The sequence below is a fragment of the Cherax quadricarinatus genome, unplaced genomic scaffold, assembly GCF_038502225.1.
Source record: "Cherax quadricarinatus isolate ZL_2023a unplaced genomic scaffold, ASM3850222v1 Contig561, whole genome shotgun sequence".
NCBI lineage: Eukaryota > Metazoa > Arthropoda > Malacostraca > Decapoda > Parastacidae > Cherax > Cherax quadricarinatus.
The window spans coordinates 23,536-42,500 of NW_027195587.1; the positions used below are offsets into that span (position 1 = coordinate 23,536).

The 18,965-nt window shown below is 39.9% G+C and overlaps 1 protein-coding gene across 3 annotated transcripts in view; it reads left to right on the forward strand.

The window, feature by feature from the left end:
- Positions 1 to 18,965, forward strand: part of Su(fu) (suppressor of fused) — a 132,984-nt gene that overhangs the window by 21,014 nt on the left and 93,005 nt on the right. For all 3 annotated transcript variants that reach the window (XM_070080531.1, XM_070080530.1, XM_070080532.1), the window contains one exon: positions 2,300 to 2,478. In XM_070080531.1, coding sequence (XP_069936632.1) covers positions 2,300 to 2,478 — 179 coding nt within the window. The remainder of the gene's footprint in view (positions 1 to 2,299; positions 2,479 to 18,965) is intronic.

Consider the following 18,965-nt stretch of genomic DNA (forward strand, 5'->3'; position numbering starts at 1 on the left):
GAACTATGCATGCTCTCTGCCAATCCTTAGGTACCTTACCCTCTTCTATACATTTATTAAATAATTGCACCAACCACTCCAAAACTATATCCCCACCTGCTTTTAACATTTCTATCTTTATCCCATCAATCCCGGCTGCCTTACCCCCTTTCATTTTACCTACTGCCTCACGAATTTCCCCCACACTCACAACTGGCTCTTCCTCACTCCTACAAGATGTTATTCCTCCTTGTCCTATACACGAAATCACAGCTTCCCTATCTTAATCAACATTTAACAATTCCTCAAAATATTCCCTCCATCTTCCCAATACCTCTAACTCTCCATTTAATAACTCTCCTCTCCTATTTTTAACTGACAAATCCATTTGTTCTCTAGGCTTTCTTAACTTGTTAATCTCACTCCAAAACTTTTTCTTATTTTCAACAAAATTTGTTGATAACATCTCACCCACTCTCTCATTTGCTCTCTTTTTACATTGCTTCACCACTCTCTTAACCTCTCTCTTTTTTTCCATATACTCTTCCCTCCTTGCATCACTTCTACTTTGTAAAAACTTCTCATATGCTAACTTTTTCTCCCTTACTACTCTCTTTACATCATCATTCCACCAATCGCTCCTCTTCCCTCCCGCACCCACTTTCCTGTAACCACAAACTTCTGCTGAACACTCTAACACTACATTTTTAAACCTACCCCATACCTCTTCGACCCCATTGCCTATGCTCTCATTAGCCCATCTATCCTCCAATAGCTGTTTATATCTTACCCTAACTGCCTCCTCTTTTAGTTTATAAACCTTCACCTCTCTCTTCCCTGATGCTTCTATTCTCCTTGTATCCCATCTACCTTTTACTCTCAGTGTAGCTACAACTAGAAAGTGATCTGATATATCTGTGGCCACTCTATAAACATGTACATCCTGAAGTCTACTCAACAGTCTTTTATCTACCAATACATAATCCAACAAACTACTGTCATTTCGCCCTACATCATATCTTGTATTCTTATTTATCCTCTTTTTCTTAAAATATGTATTACCTATAACTAAACCCCTTTCTATACAAAGTTCAATCAAAGGGCTCCCATTATCATTTACACTTGGCACCCCAAACTTACCTACCACACCCTCTCTAAAAGTTTCTCCTACTTTAGCTTTCAGGTCCCCTACCACAATTACTCTCTCACTTGGTTCAAAGGCTCCTATACATTCACTTAACATCTCCCAAAATCTCTCTCTCTCCTCTGCATTCCTCTCTTCTCCAGGTGCATACACGCTTATTATGACCCACTTCTCGCATCCAACCTTTACTTTAATCCACATAATTCTTGAATTTACACATTCATATTCTCTTTTCTCCTTCCATAAGTGATCATTTAACATTACTGCTACCCCTTCCTTTGCTCTAACTCTCTCAGATACTCCAGATTTAATCCCATTTATTTCCCCCCACTGAAACTCTCCTACCCCCTTCAGCTTTGTTTCGCTTAGGGCCAGGACATCCAACTTCTTTTCATTCATAACATCAGCAATCATCTGTTTCGTGTCATCCGCACTACATCCACGCACATTTAAGCAACCCAGTTTTATAAAGTTTTTCTTCTTCTCTTTTTTAGTAAGTGTCTACAGGAGAAGGGGTTACTAGCCCATTGCTCCCGGCATTTTAGTCGCCTCATACGACACGCATGGCTTACGGAGGAAAGATTCTTTTCCACTTCCCCATGGACAATAGAAGAAATAAAGAAGAACAAGAGCTATTTAGAAAAAGGAGAAAAACCTAGATGTATGTATATATATATGCATGTGCGTGTCTGTGAAGTGTGACCAAAGTGTAAGTAGAAGTAGCAAGATATCCCTGTTATCTAGCGTGTTTATGAGACAGAAAAAGAAACCAGCAATCCTACCATCATGCAAAACAGTTACAGGTTTCTGTTTCACAGTCATCTATCAGGACAGTAGTACTTTCCTGGGTGGTTGCTGTCTACCAACCTACTACCTATACTTGCAATAATATAGTAGTAATATAGTAGTAATATAGTAGACAAATATATCACTCTTTAATAATAAAATTACTATTTATCTTGATGTGTCATTAGAGTGAACAAACTCCCATGACTAAAATATTTCCTATTTTCTTTTAATAAATCTCCATGATCATATTACAGCATGGTAATTCTTTTCATCCAGTGTGACTTGGAGAGTGGATGGAGAACCACCTGCTTTACTATCTTGACCTCATATGTTTAGCTAAAATTCCCTCCCTCTTTTATTTACTCTGACATAATTTTTATTTTTTAGCTTTGGCTGCTCAGATCTTCATGGTGATGGTCGGGTTCACGAGCAGACAGGGCCAGAGAGCCCCAGTGGGTTCGGCTTCGAGTTAACAATGCGCTTGAAAAAGGAAGAGGGTGAGAAGAGTCCACCCACGTGGCCCGCAGCGATCATGCAGGCCCTCTCCAAATATGTCTTCCAGTCTGGTAAGCCATGGGTGGAGGATTGGCTCTCACTATTCTCTAACTCCTCTATTGGCAGCTCAAGCAACACCAGTTCTGCTGTTACATTGTGTGCAGTTTGCTATATGTTATTAGTTCAAATATTTTTAAAATACTTGAGCATAGCTTGACTTTGTGTATAAGTAGACCTTGACTTTTGATCCCAAAATCCTTACCTTTTAGTATATATCTGCCCTGTTTCTTGAGGGAGAGTAAAACAACATTTCAGAATAAAATACACTACTGTATTGGGTGTTAGTACAGTATTGTGTTGGAGTCACTATAATGAAAGTCAGTTGGGTCACATGATTTGTTTAAAAATGTATTTAATCTTGCAATCCAACTGGGAGCAAATGGACTTGGCAGTTAAAAATGAAGTAGAGGAGACTTGAAACATCTGGGTACAGTATATTTTAAAGATATTTTTCTAACCAACAGCTTTTTCAGTTCAATACTGAACAAAGATAATCAAGCATTGAACCTGTGTCCAATGCAGCAACTAGTCAGTATTGTATGCCATTATTTTGATGAGAGAGGCAATATGTTAGGTGGGGAGGTGGATGTACTCAAAAGTTGGAGAGAATATTTTCAGGATTTGTAGAAAGCTGGTGATAAAAGGGACATAATAATTTCATGCATTCTGCAGGGAGGTTGAAAAGGGATGAAACAGCTGCAACAAATGGGATTAAGATTAGAAATGTTTGAGGCAGGTGTGTGTATGTAGTTTTAGATTAGTTGGTGGATTTGTTCAGTGTATGTAGTGAGTGTGCATTGTTCTTTTATATAGGACAGCAGACTAAAAATTATAGGGAAAAAACATGTTGAGTGTACCAGGTAAAATGTATGGTATCATTATTATTAAAATATTTATGGGTAAAGCAGGGTAGGATTACAGAATAAGGAGGATTTAGGAAGAATGAGGTTAATCCTAGAATTGATGAGGGAAAAAAGGTGAATGGTGCGTTGAGGTATATGTGGAGTCAAAAAACGTTATCTATGGAGGCAAAGAAGGGAATGTATGAAAGTATAGTAGTACCAACACTCTTATATGGATGTGAAGCTTGGGTGGTAAATGCAGCAGCGAGGAGATGGTTGGAGGCAATGGAGATGTCCTGTTTAAGGGCAATGTGTGGTGTAAATATTATGCAGAAAATTCGGAGTGTGGAAATTAGGAAAAGGTGTGGAGTTAATAAAAGCATTAGTCAGAGGGCAGAAGAGGGGTTGTTGAGGTGGTTTGGTCATTTAGAGAGAATGGATCAAAGTAGAATGACATGGAAAGCATATAAATCTATAGGGGAAGGAAGGCGGGGTAGGGGTCGTCCTTGAAAGGGTTGGAGAGAGGGGGTAAAGGAGGTTTTGTGGGCAAGGGGCTTGGACTTCCAGCAAGCGTGCGTGAGCGTGTTAGATAGGAGTGAATGGAGACGAATGATACTTGGGACCTGACGATCTGTTGGAGTGTGAGCAGGGTAATATTTAGTGAAGGGATTCAGGGAAACCGGTTATTTTCATATAGTCGGACTTGAGTCCTGGAAATGGGAAGTACAATGCCTGCACTTTAAAGGAGGGGTTTGGGATATTGGCAGTTTGGAGGGATATGTTGTGTATCTTTATATGTGTATGCTTCTAAACTGTTGTATTCTGAGCACCTCTGCAAAAACAGTGATAATGTGTGAGTGTGGTGAAAGTGTTGAATGATGATGAAAGTATTTTCTTTTTGGGGATTTTCTTTCTTTTTTGGGTCACCCTGCCTCTGTGGGAGACGGCCGACTTGTTGAAAAAAAAAAAAAAAAAGTGTAGACCAAGTGTTTACATTGAAGCTTTTAAGTGAACAATACTACTTATAAGGATAAGGAACTATTTTAGGTAGTAGGTTGGTAGACAGCAACCACCCTGGGAGGTGCTACCGTCCTGCCAAGTGAGTGTGAAATGGAAGCCTGTAATTGTTTTACATGATGGTAGGATTGCTGGTATCTTTTTTCTGTCTCAGAAGCATGCAAGATTTCAGGTATGTCTTCCTACTTCTGTTTACACTTAGATCACACTACACATGCATAGACAAGCATATATATACACATGCCCCTCTGGGTTTTCCTCTATTTCCTTATTAGTTCTTGTTCTCGTTTCTTTCCTCTTGTCTCCATTGGGAAGTGGAACAGAGTTCTTCCTGCATGAGCCATGTATGCCATAAGAGGCAACTAAAATGCTGGGAGCATGGGGTTAGTAACCCCTACTCCTGTATAAATTACAAAATTTAAAAAAAGAAACTTTCGTTTTTCTTTTGGGGCCACCCTTGGTGGGATGTGGCCAGTTTGTTAAAAGAAGGAACTACAGTGGCCCCTTGCATAACGTTGGCATCGCATAGTGTTAAATCCGCATAGTGATACATTTTATCGCTAAAATTTTGCCTTGCATAGTGCTAAAAAATTTGCTCAACTCGATTCGTCCAAGACACGTCCATGCGGCCTGAGCCAGCCTCACTTGTTCTGCCAGTGACATTGTTTACAAGCCACCCTCCGCGGTAACATTCAAGCATACAATCGGAACATTTCATATTATTACAGCCTTTTTATAGTGATTTCACCTGAAAAATAAGTGACCATGGGCCCCAAGAAAGCTTCTAGTGCCAACCCTACAGGAATAAGGGTGAGAATTACTATGGAGATGAAGAAAGAGATCATTGCTAAGTATGAAAGTGGAGTGCGTGTCTCCGAGCTGGCCAGGCTGTATAGTAAACCCCAATCAACCATCGCTTCTATTGTGTCCAAGAGAACGGCAATCAAGGAAGCTGTTCTTGCCAAAGGTTTAACTGTGCTTTCGAAACAGAGATCGCAAGTGATAGAAGATGTTGAGAGACTGTTATTAGTGTGGATAAACGAAAAACAGATAGCAGGTGACAGCATCTCTCAAGCGATCATAAGTGAAAAGGCTAGGAAGTTGCATGAGGATTTAATTAGAAAAATGCCAACTAGTGGTGATGCGAGTGAATTTAAGGCCAGCAAAGGTTGGTTTGAGAGATTTAAGAGGCGTAGTGGCGTACATAGTGTGATAAGGCATGGTGAGGCTGCCAGTTCGGACCAAAAAGCAGATGAAAATTGTGTGCATGAATTCAAGGAGTACACAGACAGTGAAGGACTGAAACCTGAACAAGTGTTTAATTGTGACGAAACAGGCCTGTTTTGGAAGAAAATGCCAAGCAGGACCTACATTACTAAGGAGGAAAAGGCACTCCCAGGACATAAGCCTATGAAAGACAGGCTTACTATTCTCATGTGTGCCAATGCTAGTGGTGATTGCAAAGTGAAGCCTTTATTAGTGTATCACTCTGAAACTCCCAGAGCATTCAGGTAAAAGAATGTCCTCAAGGCTAATTTGTGTGTGCTGTGGAGGGCAAACAATAAGGCATGGGTCACTAGGGACTTTTTCTATGACTGGTTACACCAAGCATTTGCCCCCACTGTGAAAAATTACCTAACTGAAAAGAAATTAGACCTTAAGTGCCTCCTGGTGTTAGACAATGCCCCTGGTCATCCTACAGACTTGGCAGAGCGACTTTGTGAGGACATGAGCTTCATTAAGGTGAAGTTTTTGCCTCCTAATACCACTCCTCTCCTGCAGCCCATGGACCAGCAGGTTATTGCAAACTTCAAAAAACTGTACACAAAAGCTCTGTTTGAAAGGTGCTTTGTAGTGACCTCAGAAACTCAATTGACTCTAAGACAGTTTTGGAGAGATCACTTTAATATCCTCAATTGTGTAAACCTTATAGGTAAGGCTTGGGAGGGAGTGACTAAGAAGACCTTGAACTCTGCTTGGAAGAAACTGTGGCCAGAATGTGTAGACCAAAGGGATTTTGAAGGATTTGAGGCTAACCATGAGAGGAGTATGCCAGTTGAGGAATCAATTGTGGCATTGGGGAAGTCCTTGGGGTTGGAGGTTAGTGGGGAGGATGTGGAAGAGTTGGTGGAGGAGGACAATGAAGAACTAACCACTGACGAGCTGCTAGATCAACTTCAACAGCAAGAGGCCACACCTGAGGAAATTGCTTCGGAGGAGAAGAGAGAGAAATTGAAGAAGTTGCCTACTTCAAAGAGTAAGGAAATCTATGCAAAGTGGCTTGAAGTGCAAACCTTCATGGATGAAAATCACCCTCAGACAGCTATTGCAAGCCGTGCTGGTGACTATTACACTGACACTGTTGTGAAACACTTTAGGAAAGTCATAAAAGAACGAGAGGTACAGGCCACTATGGGCAGATATGCTGTGCGACAGAAGTCCAGTGACTCTGACGCTGGTCCTAGTGGCATTAAAAGAAGAAGGGAAGCAACCCCTGAAAAGGACTTGACACCTCAAGTCCTAATGGAAGGGGATTCCCCTTCTAAACACTAAAACCATCCAGTCTCCCCTCCTCCCATCCCATCAATCATCACCACATCTTCAATAAAGGTAAGTGTCATGTAACTGTGCATGTTTTCTTAAGTTTGTGTGTATTAAAATTAATATTTCATGTGGTAAAATTTTTTTTTTTCATACTTTTGGGTGTCTTGCACGAATTAATTTGATTTCCATTATTTCTTATGGGTAAAATTAATTCGCATAATGATAATTTCGCATAACATTGAGCTCTCAGGAATGGATTAATAGCGTTATGCGGGGGTCCACTGTATTTGTTGCATTTTTGGCTACAGAAAAGTCATGTGATAAGGTAGGTAGGGAAGTAATGTGGGAGATGTTTCACATGTATGGAATAGATAGTGGGTTACTAAAAGCTTTTAAGAGATTTTATATGGAGAGTGAGACTTAAGTTTGGGTATAGAGAAGAAAAGGCAACTATTTTTCAATAAAAGTAGACCTTAGGAATGTGTGATGTCACTATGATTTTTTAATACATGTACTGTATATTTATAGATGAGTGTAAAACGAAAGCCTGTAATTGTTTTACATGATGGTAGGATTGCTGTGTCCTTTCAGGTATGTCTTGCTACTTCTACTTACACTTAGGTCACACTACACATACATGTACATATATATACACACCCCTCTGGGTTTTCTTCTATTTTCTTTCTAGTTCTTGTTCTTGTTTATTTCCTCTTATCTCCATGGGGAACTGGAACAGAATTCTTCCTCCGTAAGCCATGCGTGTTGTAAGAGGTGACTAAAATGCCGAGAGCAAGGGGCTAGTAACCCCTTCTCCCGTATAAATTACTCAATTTAAAAAGAGAAACTTTCGTTTTTCTTTTTGGGCCACCCTGCCTTGGTGGGATATGGCTGGTTTGTTGAAAAAAAAAAATTATAGATGAAGGTAGTAGGTTGGTAGACAGCAACTGCCGAAGGAGGCACTACTGTCCTGCCAAATGAGTGTCAAATGGAAGCCTGTAATTGTTTTACACGATGGTAGGATTGCTGGTATCTTTTTCTGTCCCGTAAGCATGCAAGATTTCACGTACCTCTTGCTGCTTCTGTTTACACTAAGGTCACACTACACATGCATGTACAAGCATATATATACACACCCCTCTTGGTTTTCTTCTCTTTTCTTACTAGTTCTTGTAAGAGAAGTGAATACTAGGGTCTTGGCAAAAGGTATGGGGTTAAAAGATAAAGAATCAAACACAAAGTGGGAGTTGTACATTGCTCTTTGCTGATGACACTCTGCTTTTGGGAGATTCTGAAGAAAAGTTGCGGAGGTTGGTGGATGAATTTGGTAGGGTATGCAAGGAGGGAAGTGATGCAAGGAGGGAAGAGTATATGGAGAAAAAGAGAGAGGTTAAGAGAGTGGTGAAGCAATGTAAAAAGAGAGCAAATGAGAGAGTGGGTGAGATGTTAACAAATTTTGTTGAAAATAAGAAAAAGTTTTGGAGTGAGATTAACAAGTTAAGAAAGCCTAGAGAACAAATGGATTTGTCAGCTAAAAATAGGAGAGGAGAGTTATTAAATGGAGAGTTAGAGGTATTGGGAAGATGGAGGGAATATTTTGAGGAATTGCTAAATGTTGATGAAGATAGGGAAGCTGTGATTTCGTGTATAGGGCAAGGAGGAATAACATCTTGTAGGAGTGAGGAAGAGCCAGTTGTGAGTGTGGGGGAAGTTCGTGAGGCAGTAGGTAAAATGAAAGGGGGTAAGGCAGCCGGGATTGATGGGATAAAGATAGAAATGTTAAAAGCAGGTGGGGATATAGTTTTGGAGTGGTTGGTGCAATTATTTAATAAATGTATGGAAGAGGGTAAGGTACCTAGGGATTGGCAGAGAGCATGCATAGTTCCTTTGTATAAAGGCAAAGGGGATAAAAGAGAGTGCAAAAATTATAGGGGGATAAGTCTGCTGAGTATACCTGGTAAAGTGTATGGTAGAGTTATTATTGAAAGAATTAAGAGTAAGACGGAGAATAGGATAGCAGATGAACAAGGAGGCTTTAGGAAAGGTAGGGGGTGTGTGGACCAGGTGTTTACAGTGAAACATATAAGTGAACAGTATTTAGATAAGGCTAAAGAGGTCTTTGTGGCATTTATGGATTTGGAAAAGGCGTATGACAGGGTGGATAGGGGGGCAATGTGGCAGATGTTGAAAGTGTATGGTGTAGGAGGTAGGTTACTGAAAGCAGTGAAGAGTTTTTACGAGGATAGTGAGGCTCAAGTTAGAGTATGTAGGAAAGAGGGAAATTATTTCCCAGTAAAAGTAGGCCTTAGACAAGGATGTGTGATGTCACCGTGGTTGTTTAATATATTTATAGATGGGGTTGTAAGAGAAGTAAATGTGAGGGTCTTGACAAGAGGCGTGGAGTTAAAAGATAAAGAATCACACACAAAGTGGGAGTTGTCACAGCTGCTCTTTGCTGATGACACTGTGCTCTTGGGAGATTCTGAAGAGAAGTTGCAGAGATTGGTGGATGAATTTGGTAGGGTGTGCAAAAGAAGAAAATTAAAGGTGAATACAGGAAAGAGTAAGGTTATGAGGATAACAAAAAGATTAGGTGATGAAAGATTGAATATCAGATTGGAGGGAGAGAGTATGGAGGAGGTGAATGTATTCAGATATTTGGGAGTGGACGTGTCAGCGGATGGGTCTATGAAAGATAAGGTGAATCATAGAATTGATGAGGGAAAAAGAGTGAGTGGTGCACTTAGGAGTCTGTGGAGACAAAGAACTTTGTCCTTGGAGGCAAAGAGGGGAATGTATGAGAGTATAGTTTTACCAACGCTCTTATATGGGTGTGAAGCATGGGTGATGAATGTTGCAGCGAGGAGAAGGCTGGAGGCAGTGGAGATGTCATGTCTGAGGGCAATGTGTGGTGTGAATATAATGCAGAGAATTCGTAGTTTGGAAGTTAGGAGGAGGTGCGGGATTACCAAAACTGTTGTCTAGAGGGCTGAGGAAGGGTTGTTGAGGTGGTTCGGACATGTAGAGAGAATGGAGCGAAACAGAATGACTTCAAGAGTGTATCATTCTGTAGTGGAAGGAAGGCGGGGTAGGGGTCGGCCTAGGAAAGGTTGGAGAGAGGGGGTAAAGGAGGTTTTGTGTGCGAGGGGCTTGGACTTCCAGCAGGTATGCATGAGCGTGTTTGATAGGAGTGAATGGAGACAAATGGTTTTTAATACTTGACGTGCTGTTGGAGTGTGAGCAAAGTAACATTTATGAAGGGGTTCAGGGAAACCGGCAGGCCGGACTTGAGTCCTGGAGATGGGAAGTACGGTGCCTGCACTCTGAAGGAGGGGTGTTAATGTTGCAGTTTAAAAACTGTAGTGTAAAGCACCCTTCTGGCAAGACAGTGATGGAGTGAATGATGGTGAAAGTTTTTCTTTTTCGGGCCACCCTGCCTTGGTGGGAATCGGCCAGTGTGATAATAATAATAATATGCAAAAGAAGAAAATTAAAAGTGAATATTGATAAGAGTAAGGTTATGAGGATAACAAAAAGATTAGGTGATGAAAGATTGGATATCAGGTTGGAGGGAGAGAGTATGGAGGAGGTGAATGTATTCAGATATTTAGGAGTGGATGTGAAAAATGAGGTGAATCATAGAATTGATGAGGGGACTTAGGAGTCTGTGGAGACAAAGAACTTTGTCTGTGGAAGCAAAGAGGGGAATGTATAAGAGTATAGTTGTACCAACGCTCTTGTATGGGTGTGAAGCATGGGTGATGAATGTTGCAACGAGGAGAGGGCTGGAGGCAGTGGAGATGTCATGTCTGAGGGCAATGTGTCGTGTGAATATAATGCAGAGAATTCATAGTTTGGAAATTAGGAGAAGATGTGAGATTACCAAAACTATTATCCAGAGGGCTGAGGAGGGGTTGTTGACGTGGTTTGGACATGTAGAGAGAATGGAAGAAAACAGAATGACTTTGAGAGTATAAATCTGTAGTGGAGGGAAGGTGGGGTAGGGGTTGGCCTAGGAAGGGTTGGAGGGAGGAGGTAAAGGAGGTTTTGTGTGTGAGGGGGCTTGGTCTTCCAGCAAGCGTGCGTGAGCGTATTTGATAGGAGTGAATGGAGACAAATGGTTTTTAATGCTTGACATGCTGTTAGAGTGGGAGCAAAGTAACATGAAAGGATTCAGGGAAACCGGTAGGCCGGACTTGAGCCCTGGAGATAGAAAATACAGTGTCTACACTCTGAAGGAGGGGTGTTAATGTTGCAGTTTTATAACTGTAGTATAAAGCACCCCTCTGACAAGACAGTGATGGAGTGAATGTTGATGAAAATTTTTCTTTTTCGGGCCACCCTGCCTTGGAGGCAATTGGCCGATGTGTTAATAAAAAAAATTTTTTTAAAAAATTCTTGTTTTTGTTTATTTCCTCTTATCTCCATGGGGAAATGGAACAGAATTCTTTCTCCGTAAGCCATGCTTGTCATAAGAGGCGATTGAAATGCCGGGAGCAAGGGGCTAGTAACCCTTCTCCTGTATATATGTATTACTAAATTTTTTAAAAAGAAACTTTCATTTTTCTTTTTGGGCCGCCATGCTTCAGTGGGATACGGTTGGTGCATTGAAAGATGATGATTTATAGATGAGATTGTATAAGAAGTGAATGCTAGAGAGAGGCATGGGATTGAAAGATAATGAATCTGACATGAGGTGGGAGTTGTCACAGTTGCTCTGTACCAGTGACAGTTATTTTTTTGAAAGTTCTGAAGAGAAATTGCAAATGTTGGTGGAAGAATTTGTGAGGTTGTGTTAAAGGACATTAACCCTTTGACTGTTTCGGTCATATATATACGTCTTACGAGTCAGTGTTACAGACGTGTACATACTCAATAATTCTAGTGGCTTCAAATCAACCAGGAGAAAGCTGGTAGGCCCACATGTGAGAGAATGCATCTGTGTGGTCAGTGTGCACCATATAAAAAAAATCCTGCAGCATGCAGTGCATAATGAGAAAGAAAAAACTCCAACCGTTTTTTTTTAATTAAAATGCCGAATTTGTGGTCTATTTTTGTATAGTATTTATGGATGTATTTTCGTTTTCTTGGTCTCATTTGATAGAATGGAAAACATATTATAGAAATAGAGGTGATTTTGATTGGTTTTACTATGAAAAGAATCTTGAAATGGAGCTCAAAGTAGGGGAAATGTTTGATTTTTGAAGATGTTCAAGAGTAAACAAATGATGTCGTTTTCCAATAAATGTCCAAGTAGCCATTCTAATATGCAGTCATGAATGGGTTGACATTATTTATACAATTATTACAATATTGCAGTAGTCTGCATAACAGTAAATCTTCTGTTTTTTGTTTGAATAAAAATTCAAAATAGAAAGCAAGAGTAATATCAGAGGGGCCTGGAGACATGACTGATGAACAAAGAAAATGTTATTTTAGAGCCAGGAATGTCTGCATTGTTCATTCTGGACCCTATTTTAAAATTGTTATATTTTTTAATTTTTGTGAAATTGGCCAAATTGCAAATTTCTGACCATGTTATTGGGTAGTTGAAATCGGTAAATGGGCAGTTTCCTGTACTCAATCAATAGAACAAATGGAGTTCTAAAGAAATGCTATGAGTTTGGTCGACTGGAAAAATGGAATTAGCCGAAAATAGGGCTCAAAATGGGCAAAATCGCCGATTCGTAAATATCGCCGAGGTTGCTAACTTCGCGAGAGCGTAATTCCACCAGTTTTCCCTCAAATTTCATGGTTTTGGTGTCGTTACAATCGGGAAAAGATTCTCTCTCATTTCACAAGAAAATGTAAATTTTTTTTTCGGAAATTTTGTGACACCAGGAGACACCTCAGGATTTGGGGTTGCGACAGTCAAGGGGCTAAAAGTAAACATAGAAAAGGCAGGATAATGAGACTAATACAAAAATTTAGGCAAAAAATGATTGGATATTCGATTGGCAGGATGAAATATTGTGGGAATGAATGCATCTTGTTACTTAGGAATGGATTTGTCAGCAGATTGGTTTATGAAAGACAAGGTGAACTATAGCATAGACGAGAGAAAAATGGTGGATGAAATAGTGAGGCATCTGTGGAAAGAAAGAAGTTTATTTGTGGAGGCAAAATGGAGAATGTACTAGAGTATTGTATAATGATACCAACACTTATTTGTAGGTGGGAGGCACGGGCTATAAACTTTGTAGCAATAGGAAGGCTGGAGACAGTGGACATGTCATTTTTAAGAGTGATACATGGTGTGAACATTATGCAGAGAATTTACTGTATTAATTAGAAGAAGGGGCTATGAAGGGTATAATTCAAAGGATGGAGGAGGGGTTTTTGAGGTGGTTAGGCATGTAGAGTAGATGGAGCAAAATTGGATGACAGAGGGTGTTTTAGTGCAGGGTAAAAGTTAGGAGGGATAGGGATTGTTCCAGGAAAGATTAGATGGGTGTAAGGGCAAGTGGTGTTTATGGCTTAAAATGCTGTTGGAGTATGAGCAAGGTAACATTTATAAAGCACTTCAGGGAAACCCATGAGCTAGCTTGAGTCCTGGAGGTAGGAAGTGCTGTACAGTGCCATCATTTGAATTGTGATGTCTGTGTGTTTCTGGCAAGATGGCTATTGAATGAGTGATGGTGAGTGTTTCCTCTTTTGCCCACCTTATCTTGGTGGGAGATGGCTGGTGTGGTAAAAAAAAAAAAAAAGAAATAGAAGCAATCTTGATGAACATAATTTGATTGAGTCACAGCAATGACTCAAGGGTTCGCTCTTGGCACAGAATTTATTTTCTTCACCAAAGCATATGGCAGTGGACCAAGATATAGAATTAATTGTTGCCTGGATTTTGGTTAAGCTTTTGACAAGAATCCCCACACAAGAGACTTAAAAAAATTGGGCTATATGTGGTATTGGAAGAAAAATTGTGTAATGGATTGTGGTATAACTAACTAATAGGCTGCAGCAGTTTGTGTAATTGTAGTTAAAACAAGATGGGGACCAATCACTAGTGACATTCAGTATGGATAAATTTTGGCCCTTTATTGTTCATAATTAGTGTTAATGATCTTCATGAGGGAATAAAATGCCACAAATAAATTTGCTGATAGAACAAAAATAGGCTGTGTAATAAATTCAGAGGAGGTCACCACTGAAATTTCAGATTGTTTTGGACTGTTGAATGTTGTGGTCAGAATAGTGATAGAGGCAGTTTGTTGTAGAGAAGTCTAAAATGGGGATGTTGTAGTTTAGAGGATTATCTAAACTGGTGATTTATAGAAATGGATTAGTTTGTAAGATATAGATTTTGAATAGTTTTACTTATATTGTGATTATGTAATATATCTGTAAATTGGTCATGACCAGAGGTTGGGGAACTGGGGTAAATTACCCCAGAATGGGTAAAAAATGAAAATCTTGGGAGTAATTAAGGCTCACATACTGTTTTGAATCCCTTCATCTGTGAAATTGCTGATGTGCCAGAAGAGCCTGAACAATTGGCAGAGGCACTACTTCTGAGCTCCAACAGTGAAGCACACATTGAATTTCAGAACAACACAAATATATCCTTCTCTTTGGATGTCAAGAATTGCAAAACTTTTTCTAAATTGCACATGAGGAAGCAATAATGTTCGTAAGAAAATACAGTGGAGCCTTCACTTACGAGTTTAATCTGTTCCAGGAGCTAGCTCGTAACTGAAGATTGAGACACTTATGCAACATGTAGGAATCTTTATTTAGGAAACATTTCGCCACACAGTGGCTTCATCAGTCCAATACAAAGCAGGAAGGTGTAAGGAGAGGAGGAGTTTGAGGTAATCAGTCCCTCAGCCTGGAGTCGATGTGTTCAATCCATCAATCTTGTAGAATGTACAGTATAGGGCCGTAGACGTGGCTTATATACTGCAGTCGGGTGAGGCGAAACAGGAGGAGGCGGGGTCATAGTGGTACCGTCCATTAGTCGAAGTAGGTCTTCATCCAAAGGTTGGACAAGTTTGAAGAATGCTATTGTAACAAGATCCCATGATGATGCAGTGTCTGACAGTTGTGATGAATGGTTTTGAAAACCGACAAGTTGAAGATTGAGACACTTATGCAACATATGGGAATCTTTATTTAGGAAACGTTTTGCTACACAGTGGCTTCATCAGTCCAATACAAAGCAGAAAGGTGTAAGGAGAGGAGGAGTTTGAGGTAATCAGTCCCTCAGCCTGGAGTCGATGTGTTCAGTCCATCAATCTTGTAGAATGTGCAGCATAGGGCCATAGACGTGGCTTATATACTGCAGCCTGTAATTTTACTAAATGTAAAAGGAGAAACTTTCATTTTTCCTTTTGGGCCACCCTGCCTCGGTGGGATATGGTCGGTGTGTTGAAAGAAAGAAAGAATATACATGTGTATATATACAGTGGACCCCCGGTTAACGATATTTTTTCATTCCAGAAGTATGTTCAGGTGCCAGTACTGACCGAATTTGTTCCCATAAGGAATATTGTGAAGTAGGTTAGTCCATTTCAGTAAGTAAGTAAGTAAGTACATTTATTCAGGTATACACAAAGACAGTTACATAGAATTATCATACATAGCAGCATATGTGTAGAGAACCTAGGATAACCCAAAAAAGTCAGACAGAGTGACTTGTTTCCATTGGGGTCCTTTTACCTTATTCCTATAATATAAAGGTTATAATATTTTCTTATTCTACAATGAAGATAACATCTTATTATCATACTTAAAAGACTATCTACTACACGAGGGTCATTAAGACTATCTACAATACAAGGGTCATTACTAGGAATTAGGTAAAATTTACACGTATGTTAGCTAAAAAAATAGAAAATCATTCCCCTCCCTTTCTGTAGCTACATTCCTCAGACACCTTTTGGCACTCTTCTGAATTGGTTCATGCTATGACTGGCTTTGACATGTGCGGGTAGTCTGTTCCATTCCTTTATTGCTGTGCAATAAAAGGTGTTTGATGCCTGGCCAATGACTGTGGGTACTACAAAGTTGTGCTCCCTCCCCCTAGTACTATGATTGCTTTGGTTCCCAACCTTGATAAAATTGACAGCGAGATATTCTGGACACTGTTTGTGAGCAATTTTATAAACATGATTTATCTTCAGTTGTTTTACTCTGTCTTCAACATTCAGCATATCCAACTGCTGTAATTCATCCTGGCCTACATGTTCTCTTGGTCTCAGCCCCAGGATGAATCTTACGATTTTGTTCTGAGTGATTTGCAGTCTATCTTTCAGTTTTTTTGTCAAGGCAGAGTACCATGAAGAGCAAGCGTAATCCATATGGCATTGTATAAGGGCTAGACATAGGGTCCTGCGAGCCTCAGTAGGCAGACACTGTGCTTGTCTATACAGGAACTTCAGTCTGGCATTCACTTTCTTTACTACACTGTTCCCTATCAATTCTCCTGACATGCATGGGTCAAAGGGGATTCCCAGATATTTTACTGATGAAACCAAAGTGATGGGCTAGCACGTTAAGAGACCATACAATAAGTGTCAGGGGCCCGAGACTGTTCAACTGCCTCCCAGCACACATGATTCCCAGATATTTTACTGATGAAACCAAAGTGATGGGCTCCCCATTACACTGAACATGAAAATTATTTACCCTTCTCAGTTTATGTTTCGTGCCAAAGAGAATGGCTTCAGTTTTCCCTAGGTGTAATGATAGTTTGTTTTCTACTAACCATTTGCTGCAGGACTCCAGTTCCAGTGTTAAAACATTAGCAATATCTTGTGGGCCTTTACCTGACACTAACAGAGCACTGTCATCTGCATACAGTAGGAGTTTGCACTTGACACTGATAGGCATATCATTGACATAACATAAGAATAATAAGGGACCCAGAATACTACCTTGGGGAACTCCACATGTTATCGGCAGGGGTTCTGATTCTGTTTTGTTGATTTTGACTATTTGTCTCCTGTTGCTAAGGTAGGACTTAAACCAGTCTACAGAACCTATACCGATAGCTTGAAGTTTCTTACATAATATATTGTGGTTGACAGTATCGAAGGCCTTTTGCAAGTCTAAGGTTACCATACCTGTGAGGTTCCCCTTTGACATTTCAGTTCTCAGGTAATCCATCAGATTAATAAGGAAGGTGTCAGTTGAGTAGGATCTTCTAAAGCCCGATTGATAGCTGTGGAGAATGTTGTTGTCATTAAGGTACTTAACTACTTGAGAATACACTGCCCTCTCTAGAATTTTAGATATTATACTGAGTATACTAACAGGCCTATAGTTGCTTACATCAGACCTACTATTTTTCTTGAAGATAGGAGTAACTCTGACCTCCTTGAACCCCTCCGGTACGGTATTAGTGGTGATTGATAGATTTATTATGTGAGCAATAGGGATTGACAGTTCAGAAGCACCATCTTTTAGGAACTTAGACGGGATGTTATCAGGGCCTGTGCTCTTAGTTGGGTTTAACCTGCTTAGTTCTTTTTGAATAAAGTCATGAGATACACTTACTAGTTGACAACTGTTTGGGGTTACCCCTTTATTGGTATAGTATGTTTGAAACTTATCAGAGTCTGTGTTAAAGGTATTTGATGCAGCTGGTAGTTTACTTTCTAGTGTTGATGCAACAGATGTGTAGTAGGAATTAAAGCAATTTGCCACCTTAGATGTTTCGTGGCATACCTCATTATCGATAGTGAGTACTATGTTAGACCTATCTACTGGCTTATGGCTATACCCCAACTGTTTTAGTTGTTGCCAGAGCTTTCTGGGGTTATGCTTATACTCTTCAATTTTTGAGCAATAGTGCTTTGCCTTTGCTCCTTTTATAAGTCTCTGTACTCTGTTCCTCACCCTTTGGAATTCATTTAGTGCTGCAATATCCTGTCTGTTTGCTTTAAATCTTTTTAGCAGCTGGTCTCTGAATTTCATATTATCTAATATCGCAGTATTCATCCAGGGTTCAGTTCTTCGTTTAATCCTAACCTCTTTAACTGGTGCAATATTATCAAGGATGGTAGTGAACATTGTTTTGAATTTTTCCCAGGCATCGTTTACGTCCATGCAACTTGTTATCTCTGTCCAGTCACAATTGTGTAGCCTATTTACCAGTGTTTCTTTACTGTAGTTTCTAGTTGACCTCATTTTTATTGTCCTGTGTAGGCCTATCCTATCCCTAGTGATTTTCCTGGTGCAGTAAATAATGAAATGATCACTAAGACCTGTGGTAATGACGCCTGACTGACTAATGTTCTCAGAGCTGTTACAAAGTATGTGGTCAGTTAGGGTGGCTGAGAACTGTGTGATCCGGGTTGGTGTATTAATTAGTTGAGTGTAACTATTTAATCCTAGAATTTGCTTATACCTTTTGCATAGCCCGTTATTTTGCTGCTGAAAACAGATATTGAAGTCGCCCAGTATTATTGTCTCGCAATTGTTTTCAACTCCGGACAAGACTCTGGAAAAGTCTTCTAAGAACTGGTCCTGGGTAGGAGGGCGGCAACTAGTTCCTACTAAGATGGGTTTGGTCTTGGGAAGCAGCACTTCAAACCATAGAATCTCCAGTTTATTGTTATTTAAATCAGGTCTTGGGTTGTAAGCTAAGTCATTTCTAATGTAGGCACATACTCCACCACCCTTTCTGTTCCTATCTAAGCATTTTATATTGTAACCATCTATTTTGACCTCGTCGTCAGTCACCGTATCATCCAACCAAGATTCAGAAATGGTTATAACTGCCGCCCTAATTTTGTTAGCTAGAATCCTAATCTCTGCCAATTTAGGAAGAAGTGATCTTGCATTGACATGAATAAAGTGAAGGCCTGTTTTTCATAAAAAATCATAATCATCAATATATGGCAATTGGTCATTTGTATTAAAATTAGGTAAATCAATGTCATCACTGCTAAAGGGTAACTGTGCCAAAGTGCATTTGTTACACACAAAATGAATTCTGGCACCGTTGCTATAATTGTACATACATCCATCATGCACCCACCCCTCACACATTTTACATAAGGTGCCTTTTCTGTTTTTCATGCGTACTTTAGTACAGTGTATGCACCTGTTTGGTAGTGTTTGAGATAATAATGGCTGTATTGTCTCACATT